Source organism: Ruditapes philippinarum, unplaced genomic scaffold, assembly GCF_026571515.1.
Source record: "Ruditapes philippinarum isolate M1 unplaced genomic scaffold, ASM2657151v2 ctg1415_1_1_1_1, whole genome shotgun sequence".
NCBI lineage: Eukaryota > Metazoa > Mollusca > Bivalvia > Venerida > Veneridae > Ruditapes > Ruditapes philippinarum.
In genome coordinates this window covers 52,235-66,111 of record NW_026861928.1, presented here as the reverse complement: position 1 = coordinate 66,111, position 13,877 = coordinate 52,235, and the positions used below count along the sequence as shown (strand labels likewise).

At 33.3% G+C, this 13,877-nt stretch overlaps 1 protein-coding gene across 1 annotated transcript in view; it reads right to left on the bottom strand.

The window, feature by feature from the left end:
* LOC132717391 (testis-expressed protein 11-like) overlaps positions 1-13,148 on the bottom strand; it is a 55,380-nt gene extending 42,232 nt beyond the window's left edge. Inside the window, exons 1-6 of the mRNA XM_060700850.1 lie at positions 13,118-13,148; positions 4,150-4,214; positions 3,454-3,599; positions 2,367-2,451; positions 1,809-1,888; positions 523-553 (exon numbers count right to left, since the gene is read on the bottom strand). Of these exons, the coding sequence (XP_060556833.1) occupies positions 523-553; positions 1,809-1,888; positions 2,367-2,451; positions 3,454-3,599; positions 4,150-4,189 (382 nt within the window). The 5' untranslated portion in view covers positions 4,190-4,214; positions 13,118-13,148. The remainder of the gene's footprint in view (positions 1-522; positions 554-1,808; positions 1,889-2,366; positions 2,452-3,453; positions 3,600-4,149; positions 4,215-13,117) is intronic.
* Between the last annotated feature and the right edge of the window lie 729 nt (positions 13,149-13,877).

The window sequence follows — 13,877 nt, the reverse complement described above, 5'->3', positions numbered from 1 at the left end:
TAGGGGTCATCTTCTAGTTATGACCAATCAATATGTGAAAATGAAGCTTTTGTGAAGAATACTTTTCAAGATAATCAGCAGAAACCAGTCAGACATTTAGGGCCCCTGTGACCTTGACCTTTGACATAGTGACCCTAAAATCAATAGCCGTCCTCTACTAGTTATGACCAATCAATATGTGAAATATGAACACTTTGTGATGAATACTTTTCAAGATACTCAGCGGAAGCCATTTTGACATTTAAGGCCCCTGTGACCTTGACCTTTGACTTTGTGACCCCAAAATCAATAGGGGTCATCTACTAGTTATGACCAATCCCTACATGAAATATGATGACTTTGTGATAAACAGTTTTCAAGATACTCGGCGGAAACTATGTGGTCTACCAACGGACAGACAGACCGACATTAGCAAAACAATATACCCCTCTTTTTCGAAGGGGGGCATTATAAAATTATAACAAAAAAAAGAAAGCAAACTGAAACAAAAATATAATGCAATCAATTAAGAACTAAATTTACCTAACCAAGCCCTTCCAGTTTTTAGCCCCATCTAGAAATTGCAGTAAAATATTAATACTACTGATAGTTTCAAACTCAAAGTTCATACCACTAAAATCATTGGAGTAAATTTTAAAATCAGTGGGGCACTTCAAATTATCACAGTATACATAAGTCAGTTACATTTTTCTTGAACAATAGACTATTAAAATTTCTTATATATGATACAAGAGCGATCACTGATCACATGTGTTGCCTCATGATGGCCAATTTCATGTTGGGACAAGTTTTGTGACAGACGGACAGACAGACGGACAGTGCACAACTAGACTTGGTACTGATCATTCCTGTAAAGTTTGGATGAAATTGCACCAGTAGTTTATGAGGAGTAGTCCGGACAAGCTTTTGTGTATCTGGCAACACACAGAAAAAAACACCTTTTTATCAAAGGGCCATAACTTTGCAAAAAATCATTCCACCAGAAAACCCGTGCAATATGCGCAAGGACTTGAGCTATAGATCAATCCTGTAAAGTTTCATTGAAATTGCATTAGTGGTATAGGAGAAGTAGTCCGGACAAACTTTAAAAATAAAAATTATTAAAGGGCCATAACTCTGACAAAAATCATTGAACCGGAAAATTCTGACAATATGCACAACTAGACTTGGTACTGATAATTCCTGTAAAGTTTGGATGAAATTGCACCAGTAGTTTATGAGGAGTGAGTCCGGACAAGTTTTGTGACGGACAGATGGACAGACAGACGACGGAGAAGTGATCCCTATATGTTGCCATTACTCCGTAGAGGCAACACAAAAATGGAACAAAAAGTAAATAAAAACTTTTATCACTTTCCGGCCCATCCTCGATATTTATGTTTTATTAAAGTCTGTAATAAACTTGTTGATAAATGTTAAAGTAACTTAAATGACTTTTAAGTTTAATCATAAAATCAAACAATTCATTGTACATTCAATTCAATTCAATTCATTGTAAAAACTTTTTACTTCAAAATATTTACTTTCAATTAGTTTGTTTCGTTTACATCAAATGTTACATTATATTTCACATTTTGCATGTGTCTATGTTAATTTAAGTGGGCTGTTTCCGACCCTGTGCCAAAAACATTTTAAACTGTTGAAATCATGCTCAAAATTTGTTACTATTTATCGTAACAAGTCTATTAATGGAACATTAATTTAGCTATGCACGATAAACTTTTCAATTAGCATTTTTGTAAAAATTAAAAGTCTTTTTTAAAAAGATTTAATCATACAATAAAAATGATGAGGAAAGGAAAGTGTACCATTATCAGTCTCTTTAGATTGGATTCATTCTCAAAACATTGTCCACAAAACTCCAGCATCCAAAATGCAATGTGACGTACTGTAAAAACCATGCATTTTCCAAATTATTATTTCAAAACATATTATATTATCATCATCTTTCTGAATAATAAACCAATTACCTCAGAATAATGATAATGAAGCAAAATCATTTTTCCAGCTATTCATAATATTAGATTCTAATCCTGTTCATTCTTTATGCACATAGCAGAATCACAATTACTGTTGACAAAACATCCTGAACCGTTTCAACATACAAATTGTATTAATACAAAAATACATGAAGTGATTTAATCAAAATAAAGCAACAATATATAATGATTACATGTTTATATCAACTTTGCTTATTCTGAAAATTGACAGTCTATCATTAGAATTTCATTTTAAAGTCATATTAAAAATGTATATTATATAATATTCTATAATATCATACAATTGTTCTACACAAACAATTTCAAACAAATTGACAAAGACAGAATGTTAATCAGTTAACATTAAATGATTTGTTTTATACTTGCTTTTGGCATTTGAAACTGCAGACACCATTCCCTTTGTTTTTAATGCAACAGAAAGGTTCCAAAGTCCTAATGCAATAGTCTCTAACTGAAAAATATAGATAACTGTAAAATAGAAAAATTCTGTATAAAATCAAGTACAACAAAAGTACATTTGTACTACATTGTACTATTGGAAGGAGCATGAATGAAAAAAAATAATTCTGCATTGCCTAATTTCCAACTAGGTAATATTGGAGCACATATTTTTTCAGATTTAATTTGTTTAGTTCAAGAAATAGCATCCAGTCCTGACATTTATAAAGTTGTTGACATTTCTTGCATATCAGACTGGAGTTTTACACATGCCGGAAATTTTATCTGGCATTGGCAGATGAGTCGCGTGCTGTACAATGGCACGCTTAGGATGACGTCATTTTACCATTATGAATGAAGTTGTAATTCATACGCTGTTTCAAGAAAGTAGTTATGTTGTAATGATATAAACTTCCATTGAAAATAAAGATAAAGAATTCAAAATATAATGGAATATGGTTGAATATGCAAGAAAAAATATCTGGGCGGGTCACCTCGGGACGGATATTTCGATCCAAACCGCAAATATGACAGATATTATTAATACAAACTGTATGGTATCAGTGCTTTTTTCCCTGTATTTGACAGCCGAATAAAGGCTGTTTCTCCTAGCCCAAAATATGTATATATTCCCCAAAAACTGTTAATATATTTACCTTAAATGCCATGTGCACATTCGTCACCAGAACCATGATTTAACAAAAGCCAACTTATATATCAGCTAGAATCCTTATAGATAGCCTCAGCTATGTACTTTACATTATAAATTGAATTAAAATTGAAAATTTTATAAAAATTTGTGGGTAAATTCCATTCTTAATTGTTGGAATTTGATTTTTCCCTTTTCTGATTTATCACGCTATATTTCCCCCTTCAGAAATCCCCAGGTTGTTTTGAAAATTGAAAAAAAAAATTACTGGGTATGTTACCGAAGACTATGAACATGAATGATCAGTCTTGTTTCTAATTGTTCAACTTTCCCTGCAAAGAGTATATGAATATTCTAGGGGCTTACCTCAGAAACTTGTGCAGACTGTCCTGGATTAATAGATTCTAAATGAGGTAATGCCTCACATAACTTGATACCTCTGTCCAAGTTATCCACCCATTTACTAGTACAATTTGAAAATGCATTCTCATCAGAAATCTCAGTTGCTAATGCTAATACAAAGAAAAGAAAGATATTATAGTAGACACTTTGTGTATATGGCTTGATAGCAGGTTAATACAGTATTTGATGTTAAGTTTATAATTTTAATATCCATACTTTATATCAATAACTGGTATAAATAATCATGCAAAAATAAATAGTTGTGATCTTCAAATTTATTCAGTTTCTATTCAAAATTATACAGTTAACTTCGTGAATTTTAGATAAACTTTGACGGAAAATTATTTTAACCTTGTGGTCATTTGCCAGTTATAAAATAATATGTTAACCAAATCAGTCCTAATGACTTGTTTATGCCACCAGTAGGACTATAGAGTATGAGCAGTCATATTAGTAGTCTAACCAGTGCCTTGTCGGCTGCTAAATTCTGATATTTATGATTGCATAAATTAATGCCGAAATCCTATAATTAATTAACTTTAAACACCAGACAAATCATCAAGTCAGGGTAAATCTTGTACACAAATTTGAAGTGTTAGGGTTAACCCTTATAAATTTCATATTCTTGAAGATAGAACAAAAACTGTGCAAGTAAAGTACCTTTAAATTGAGCTACCAGGCTCTGCAGTTCATCAAACATCCTTCCAACCAGCTGCTTCCAAATTCTACAATGGAAAATATGTTTTGTGTTTGACCAATTTATTGAAATTTTTAACACTTTTTACTTTATATCTGTCGTATGAATGCTCATATAGATGAATGCTTATATCAGGGTCTTTCAAATAGAATGGTCTGGAAATACGCTATGTAAACCCTTCTCACTACAATAAAACTTGTCTCGGTATAACCCGTATAGTTTGCTGTACATACATGTATGCAAATTATGTAAATGTTCAAGAGAACCGCCTCCGTGGTAGATGCTTTGGTAGTTTAACACTGAGGAAGGTAGTCTAGTACTGGTGTAACTCTCCAGGAACGATGGTTAGGAAACTACCCGCCTATATGACTGAAATACTGTTGGGAAAAGGCGTAAAATGAAACAAACAAACAAACAAAATGTTCAAGAAAAGGGTGACAATTGAATACAAGAGTAAAAATGAAAGTTCTCACAACATGATGTTCTTTAAAAATCTTTAAACTTGTGAAAAACATATATTTTAGAAAATAATGTTTTTAAAGCCATAATCTGTTGACAAATATAGATTTCTTTAATGTTAAAAAACGGCGCCATTTTGAAAATGCACCAAATTAAACATAAAATATTTGTAAATAACATAGTATACAATGCATAAAATTAAAAAAGCCTATGAAACAAGGACCTATTTCAAATATGAGCAGTAGATTTTTACCTTGACACTGGGAACAATAAATTTCATTGCAAATCTATAAAATTGTTACATTTCAAATTAAAAACTGATAGTGTACTGCATCCAGGGTTAGTTTTCAGTCATTCTTTTATAATTTGATTTTTTAACGGTGATGTTCTGTGCCAGATCACGGTCGGTAGATTATGAACCTTATCAGTGTACCATCAAGACAAGTGGTAGATAAATTTGTTGATAGAAAAAATGCGATTGCCCAAAAGCAAATTGGAAATGTGCGATTGCCCAAAAGCAAATTGGAAATGTACTAAAAGGTAAAAAAGAAACTACCCTTTACACGGATGAAACAAGGAAGTATGGACATACATATCAATCATACATTGTATCAGATTCTGACAACTCATACTTGCTTGGATTAAGAGAAATGGTCAATAAGAGTGGAGAATGTACTCTAGACACTTTTAAAGTAATACTTGAAGACATATCAACATACTGTAAACATAGGAGAATAACAATGACTTCGGAGTCCGCTTACAATTATTGTCTCTCATTAAAAACACTATGTCTGACAGGGCAAGTACGGAGAAGCATTTTAATTTTCTGTTACAAGAATATAGAAACTCAGTGCTACCAGAGATAATAGACAACTATGAGCAGCTCAGTGAAGATGAGAAAAAAATGTGCGGTCAGATGAACAATTTCTTCTGCGGGTTTCATTAACTAGTTGGCATTGCAGATGTGACTGGAGCAGCCAATAACCTTTGAAAAGAACTATCTTGATGGAAAGGAATTATAAGGTTCTGCAGCCAAGCCCGAGTTGAAAAGATACCATAAGTCAGAAAGCGGTACACTGCGTCTGTTGCGTACAAGTAGCAAATGCTTCTGCAAATACCTTTTTAAGAAAATATAATGGAAGAAAGATCGTAACCGTAAGCAAAACAAAAAATATTTCTACTTGTATATACTGACCCTCTATGTGAAGCAGGTTCTTTCTCCTATTATCTTGGAATTTGATTGGTTGTTAAGGCTGGTCGCTATGTGATGATTTTATTCTATTTTTGTTGTTTTGATGTCAAAAATAATCAAAGCACAGAAGGCGCTGAATTTGTTTGGGTCTAAGAATGTCAGAAAGGTGAAGGTTGTGAGATTATAAACCAATTTGTTTTTGTATAGTGCCACCAATTCTTTCCAGTGTTTTAATTGTAGTAAATTGATAGTCAATTGAATGTTTATTTGACTTAAAAAATTTTTTAAAAAATGAGTTGCCTCAACTGGGATTTGAACTCCAGACCTCTCGATTCATAAGCGAGTGTGCAAACCCCTTGGCCACAGTGAAGTTATATGTTCACGGCCTGAAGAAAACCATATTATTCTAAGTTAGGGTTTGTAACTCTTATTATTTCGATGCTAAACCTGTTGTTTAACACAGATGTAAATAATCATGGAGCTTACTATAAGCATGTATATCTATAAAGAATGAAACAATATTAGAAATCTTCGACCATTCGGGAACTACTTTGCTTGAAAATTAATGCGCCTGTCATTTGACAATCTTTACGCATTGATCTCCCCTGAATTTTACATAAAAAGGGAAGTAACCGCTTCAAAAAAGTGCACTACTTTAGGCATTGGAAATTAACAGCATTAGGCTCTGAAATTTCGCTACCATTATTTGTTTGGTCTGACGACCCAAACAAATAAAAAATGATAAGGTCAAACAATGTTTCATTATTGGTTTTTAATTGGAGTTCATATGTTTTGTATGTTATGTATTTGTGGAACAAATATTTTGAGCTGTATTGTACATATAGTAGTGTTCGACCGTCATTTGAGGCGCAGTGAGGTTTCTGCAACATGGAAAAAATCTAGAAAATTGATGATTTTGGAGAAAAAACTGATAAATTTAATGTTTTTTCTCTGGATTTTATGATAATTTCCAGTTATTTTGTTTTTTACCTGTTTTTGTCGCATTTCTTTCGTTATTTTTGCCGGTGATGAAAAAGCTCTGCTAAATCGACAAGTTTTCGGATATCGACTGAAGACGCAAGCGTCGATTCCATCCGTTTTAATAATTCCACGATAATACGAGAAACCATAATAATACGAGAAACAGGGATACTGTTATTTTGGTTTTGAAAAAATCATGTTCACATTGTTGCATTGCTATTATCACATGACTCAGCTGAGACAACTTTTTTCATGAAATTGGTCCAGACCATTTTATTTGAAAGACCCTGCTTAATATAGACTTCCCTGCATGGGGGATGTTGCACTTTCCATTATCTATCCAGTATTTTCTTTCTTTAACTACTACCCTAAAACGGTACTGTTCCCAATAGAAAATAGACATTAAAATTCCCAATTTCCAATGGTTAAATTCCCAAAATGGCTGTTCAAAATTTCCACAAGGCCAAGAGATTTCTCCGAAATCATTTAAATCCAACATATTCATATAAATCATCACTCAATAGTTCTACCTGGACAGTGGGAGCTGTTAGCTATCTTTATTCATGATGACTTATAATCTTATTTGTAGCTGAAAAAATGCACACAAAAAATTCCCAATTTAAATCAAAATAACGCATTTTTTCCCGATCAGTCTGGTACCGGCATCATTCCCAAAGTAGAGAAAAAAAGACTGCTATCATAGACTCAATAAAACTGAGTCTGCAATTTTCCCTTTTAAACTTAGTTTTCATTGCTCTTGAAGCACCTTCCCTTTTTAAAATACTTTCCTTTAATACTTTAATTTTCACTGGCCATGGGTCACCGGGCCAGTGCTAAATTCACTGACTGCGATGTTGACCAACTTTTTGCAGATGATACACTGGCCTACCTTGCCATCACCAACAAGTCTGACTGTTCCACCCTACAAGCTGACCTCAACAAACTAGCTGTCTGGGAAGAGAAATGGAAAATGTCATTCCACCCAGACAAATGCCAAATCCTCACCATCTCCAAGAATAGAAGCCCCATCTGCCACAACTAAACTCTTCATGGTCATACTCTAGAGCACGTCACATCAGCTAAATACCTTGGATGTACCCTGAGGCTGAATAAACACCTAGACTGGGGCAAACTTATAAATAACATCTGTAACAAAGCCAACCATACCACCAGCTTCCTGCGAAGAAACCTTAACATCGCCTCTACTGCCACCAAAGAAACCGCCTACAAAGCTTTAGTCCGCCCCACACAGGAGTATGCAAGCACTGTCTGGGACCCCCACGGGAAGGGAGACATACACGTCTAGACATGGTCCAATGACGTGCTGCATGATATGTTAAGAACAAGTATCACAACAGGTTCAGCGTCACAGACATGCTTGCAGACCTGGAATGGAAATCACTACAAGAACGTCGTAAGGAGGCTAGACTGATCATGCTCTACAAGGTCATCAACAACAAGGTCGCTCTAGACAACTCACAACTCATACCCTCCAACTCCACATCTACAAGAAATACACATAACTTATCCTACAAGATTCCCTACTGCCGTACACAATACCATCAACAATCCTTCTTCCCACAAACCATCAAAGACTGGAACAGCCTCCCTTGGGATGCTACGTCAGCCGGTACACCGTACAGTTGACTGTTGAGTCATTCCGTACTCATCTGTCCCAACTCTATATCTAAACCACATTCTTGTCCGTTTTTAACCTGCACTGTATATATTCCTCACTATTTTAACTCTTTCTTTCCCTCTTGCACATTAACCTGGCAGTAAACTTCAGTTAGTTGAAGGTGGCCAGTATATTGGAAGAAGAAGAAATAGGCATGATGCAGAAAATTTACTGAATGGTATCTGTAGGATACCTGTAGGATACCTGTAGGATGATTTTGGGCTCTGATGGAAGGGCCAAGCCCTTTTTAAGCCCCTCTTCTTTTGACAATCTTTCAGTACTTCTTCTTATTGCTCTCACCACTTCTATGTTTAATTATATATACTTTTATCTACTTCTGTTCACTCTGCTATACAATTATAACAGCATAATTTTTCAATAAACATTTTAAACTTTATATGGAGTTTCTCCGGTCCAGTGTTGGTCTAGTTTTATTTTAAATTCATGAACACTTTTTGAGTCTACTACATTTTTTGGCAAATTATTCCATGTTTTAATTACACGTCTTGAAAACTGATGTAGGCAATGAGTTGTTCTACTACGAGGCATTTCTAGTTTTAAATTATGTCCCCTTGTTGATGCCGAATAACTAAAAAAATTTTCAAAAACACAGTCATCTAAGCCTTTTACTATTCTGAATCATGTCCCCTCTTAATCTGCGATGTATTAGACTTGGCAGTTTAAGCTTTTTAAGACGGTCAATATATGTCAGATCTTTTAATGATGAAACTAGTTTTGTTGCTCTTTGTTGAAGTTTTTCTAGACTTGATATATCTTTTATTAAATATGGATTCCACACAACATTTGCAAATTCAACATGAGGTCGAATCAAAGCTGTATACAATTTCACAAAGGTGTATTCATCTAAAAATTCAAAAGACCGGTTAATAAGGCCTAAAATACTATTCGCCTTATTAATCTTTGTAGAAATATGTTTGCTAAATTTAAGATCTTTTTCAAAAATAACTCCTAGATCACATTCTTCTTGAGTATCCGATAAAGTCTTGTTATTCATAACATACTGTTTTTGAGGATTTGCATGACCATAATGCATCACCTTACATTTATCAACATTAAAGTTCATTTCCCATTTTACTGCCCAGTTCATAATTGAGTCAATATCATTTTGGAGGACATCCGACTTGCTAGCTGGTGTATACAATTTTGTATCACAGTGTTCGAAATAGCAGTAGTCCTATAGCCCCTGACTACTAAATTTCTCCTTGGGCTACCAACTTTTCAAAGTAACAAGCCCGGCCAGGCTACTGTATTTTCAGAGGCAATATAATCAACAGTTTTGAACAAATGAATCGTGCTAGTGAAATGTCTTTTGGGCTAGTAAATATTCCAATCTGGTAGTCCGACCAGCCTAGTGGTTTCAAATCCGAATTTCTTACACTGGTATCATCAGCAAATATTTTAATGCTTGATTTGACATTATCTGTGATATCATTCACATACATAATAAAAAGTACCGGCCCCAACACACTACCTTGCGGCACTCCACTATCCACTGCTTTCCACAATGACGTACTACCTTTAATTGATACACACTGTCTTCTATTGCAAAGAAAACTTTTTATCCACATCAATACATTTCCCTTGATTCCAAAAGATGACACTTTATTTAATAAACGTACATGTGGGACTTTATCGAAAGCCTTTGCTAGATCAAGATATATGGTGTCCCAGCTTTGATAATTTTCCATATAAATATTCCATTCTTCTAATACATTTAGAAGTTGTAAAGCACAAGACCTTCTTGTCCGAAAACCATACTGATTGTCAGATAATAATTTATTTTCTTCAATATGTTTCATAATGTGCTTTCAAATAATTTTTTCCAATGTTTTACACAATATTGATGTTAGACTAACTGGTCGATAGTTACTAGGATTTGTTTTGCTTCCTTTTTTAAAAATTGGCGATACTCTTGCATCTTTCCATGCATTTGGAAGTAATCCGTTTTCAAGTGACTTTCTAAATATAGCGGTTAACGGCCCAACAAAAACATCAGCCAGACTCTTTATTATGTATGGGTGTATATCATCTGGACCCATTGATTTATTTGGATCAAGTTCCTTTAATAAATTCAACACCTCACTCTCCGAGATATGTATATCATCAAGGTCTTTTAACACAGTCTTATCTTTCATGTTAGGTACACAATCCAAATTTTCTTTTGTAAATACTGTTGTAAAGAACTCATTTAACAATTCAGCCTTTTGCTGGTTTGAGGTTGTAAAATTACCATTCTCGTCTTTCAAACTGAAAACACCATCTCTTGATTTAGTCTTGTTCTTAACATATTTCCAAAAATGTTTTGGTTCTGTCTTAGCTTTGCGTGATATATCTTTCTCATAACTTCTTTTAGCATTTTTAATAATGTCATTTGCAGCATTTCTTATACTTTTGTATTCATCATAGTCCTCATGGCGTCTTGTTGCAAGGTACTTATCCCATGCATGTCTTTTCTTTTTAATATGTTTGAGGGTTTCCCCAGTCATCCAAAGTGGTTTCGGTTTAAATTCTTTCTTAGGTTTAGACATTGGAACATATTTATTAACACATTCATAGAACTTATTTGAAAATATTTCCCACATTTCATGGATATTACAATTTTCAAAAAGCAAAATCCAATCTAATTGCTGCCATTCATTAGAGAATCCTAATAAGTCACATTTTAGATTCATGTAAAAACCATTTCCAGTATACAGCTCTTTGAACTCACAAAGAAAATCAAAAAGTAATATAACGTGATCACTACAGCCCAAAGAAGGTAAGTATTCAATATTGTTAATATTGGATTCACACAAGGAAAGAATTAAGTCAACACATTACTTATCTGGTCATTTCTACATCTCGTAAACTGTGTTACATGCTGATATAAGTAATTATCACGTATACACTCAATAAATTTATATTCATGATGACTTTCACTATGGGGGTACTATATGTTTCCCAATCAACATCTTTCATGTTATAATTTCCTGTTACAAGTAGATTAGAACTAATTCTAATTGCTTCTTTTAACATGTTATTTATTATGTCACACGTTTCTACACTAGAAGGGCTTCTATAAATGCAGCCAACAAGTACAGTTTTTTCTTCAATAGACCAGTCACATCAGGATGCATCATTATACATAGAATTAAGATGTTCATTAGCAGAAATATTTAGATCATTCCTCGCATATATATTCACCCCTCTACCATGGTCTGAGCTAGGAAACAAGGTTTAACCATCGAGTTTATATAATAATGAAGAACATGTTAAATTGTCCACGTTATATTTCGGTAGTACTTCAGTCACAAATATAAAGTCCGGTTTAATACTGGTCACAAGTATTTGAAGCTCATTCAATTTATTTTGCAATTGGTCAGCATTTGTATAAATACATTTGCACTTCTTGATTTGGGTTTCAATAATATCCCGAAACAACCAATTTTCAATCACAACCTAAATTCAAACACATTCTTAATTCTGTGGCACTGATGTCATGCCTGACTAAATTGCATAAAGTCACATGTTATATTAACTTCTAAACTTACAGAAATGCCACACTTGATTAATTGTCAGATGTTTTCAGAAAAACAATAGGAAAATGTTTGTTTTAAGTGACACAATATAAATTGTCCAACTTTCACTATATCAAAATAGTCACTTGTTTAAAATGGTGGTAAAATTTTTTGTAAGCAAGTTAATTTTTTTATAAAGTATTGGCTAAAGAGTTTTACCATTTACCTCAGTCCTAGGTGTATTTAAAACATTTATTTATATGATGTACCACTAAATTTTCATCAGACTTTACACGGGGGTCCTTATTAATAAAATCCTATATTGTTACCAAATATTTTCATGTGGTGATTGTAGAATAATTGTTTTGTAAGCGATACCAGCTGGCAGATCTAGACAAGTTTCCATATTTGCTTATATTTTAAAGTGGGGAAGGTAAAATGACTGTAAAGATTGGATGCATTTATCATTTTGCACCCCAAATAGCGTACTAAGAAGTGACACATTTAACTGCCTTTTTATGCACCTTAACAGTAGTCATACCAATGCATTGTGCTGTTATCATTTAGTGTAAGTTTTTTAAAATCTTGAAAAAACTGTTGAAAATCTTTGAATAGACTATTGAGAAGTTTTCTACAATTTTTAGTGGCCCTGATTTATCTTTAACAGATTTTTTATGGTGATTACCCTGCTGTTTGAATTTAGGTTAAAATATTTCTGGCAGTAACCCGAGTGGGTCATATTGTTTTTATTGTATTTCTAAGAAAGATCAAGACTTGTTGAAAATGTACCAACCTGAAAATGAATAAGTGTTAATATATGCATTAATAGCTAAAATAAATTTAAAGTATAATTTCCCTTTCCATTTATTATTGGCTAAAAACAGCTTAACTGATTGAATATTGGTTGTCCCGGGATATTGTTATTGTTATTTTCAGAAATAATATCATCGATAGATTCTAGTTCCTTAAGTTTCTTTCTAAACATAAACTGTAAAGACATGATAGAATATAATGTTGAACTATTACATAGCTATATCTACATAATCAAAATCTAACAATATTTAAATCTCAACGACAATAATATTTTTGGGGGTTTTTTTTACCAATCTACGTTTCGGACTTCCGGTCGTCTGCAAGACATATTTTAATACATTGGCGAGTGTTTTGACGTGTCGTTTTCGACTCTATTTGGTCACGGCATTAAAAAGAAAACGTACCGCCAATAGATCTAAATCCCCAGTTTTCAAGAAAATTCTATTATTAATTCCCTACGCACATATAGATCTACATGCATAATTCAGGTTCGGAAACGCAGTTTTTGCCGATCTTGGTAATTAAATCAGCAGAGCTAAATTCTCTACCTGATTGCATCCTATTTTCTTGAAGTAGGCCCTAGCCTACTGATAAAGATAGTTTTATTTTTCTTGAAGTAGGTTTTATATAAAGTCATAGAATATGATTTATAAAGTCTTTTAAAAGATATGAGTTTTTAAAAGCTGACAGCTTGCCCATTTGCTTCATATGGTCTATGTACAACGGAGTTGAATGAGTTCCTAGCTTAGGTCAGTAATGAATAATTTAGCACATCTAGTGCATAGACCTACGTAAGATTTGTATTAATTATTCATAGTGTTGTTTGGAAAACGTAAAATCATGGGGCACTGGTCTTGAGTACACTGAACCTCTCTAAATATCTGTCTGAATCACGGATTTATTGTAATTTAAATCCGTGTCTGAATGGATTGACTTGCTTTGCTTAATATCTTTTTTAAAAATAATAAATATTGACTTTAACCAATCACGACGATAAACTTTTCTTGTTAAGGGCTTCAATACAAATATTATTGCTTATTATTCATTATA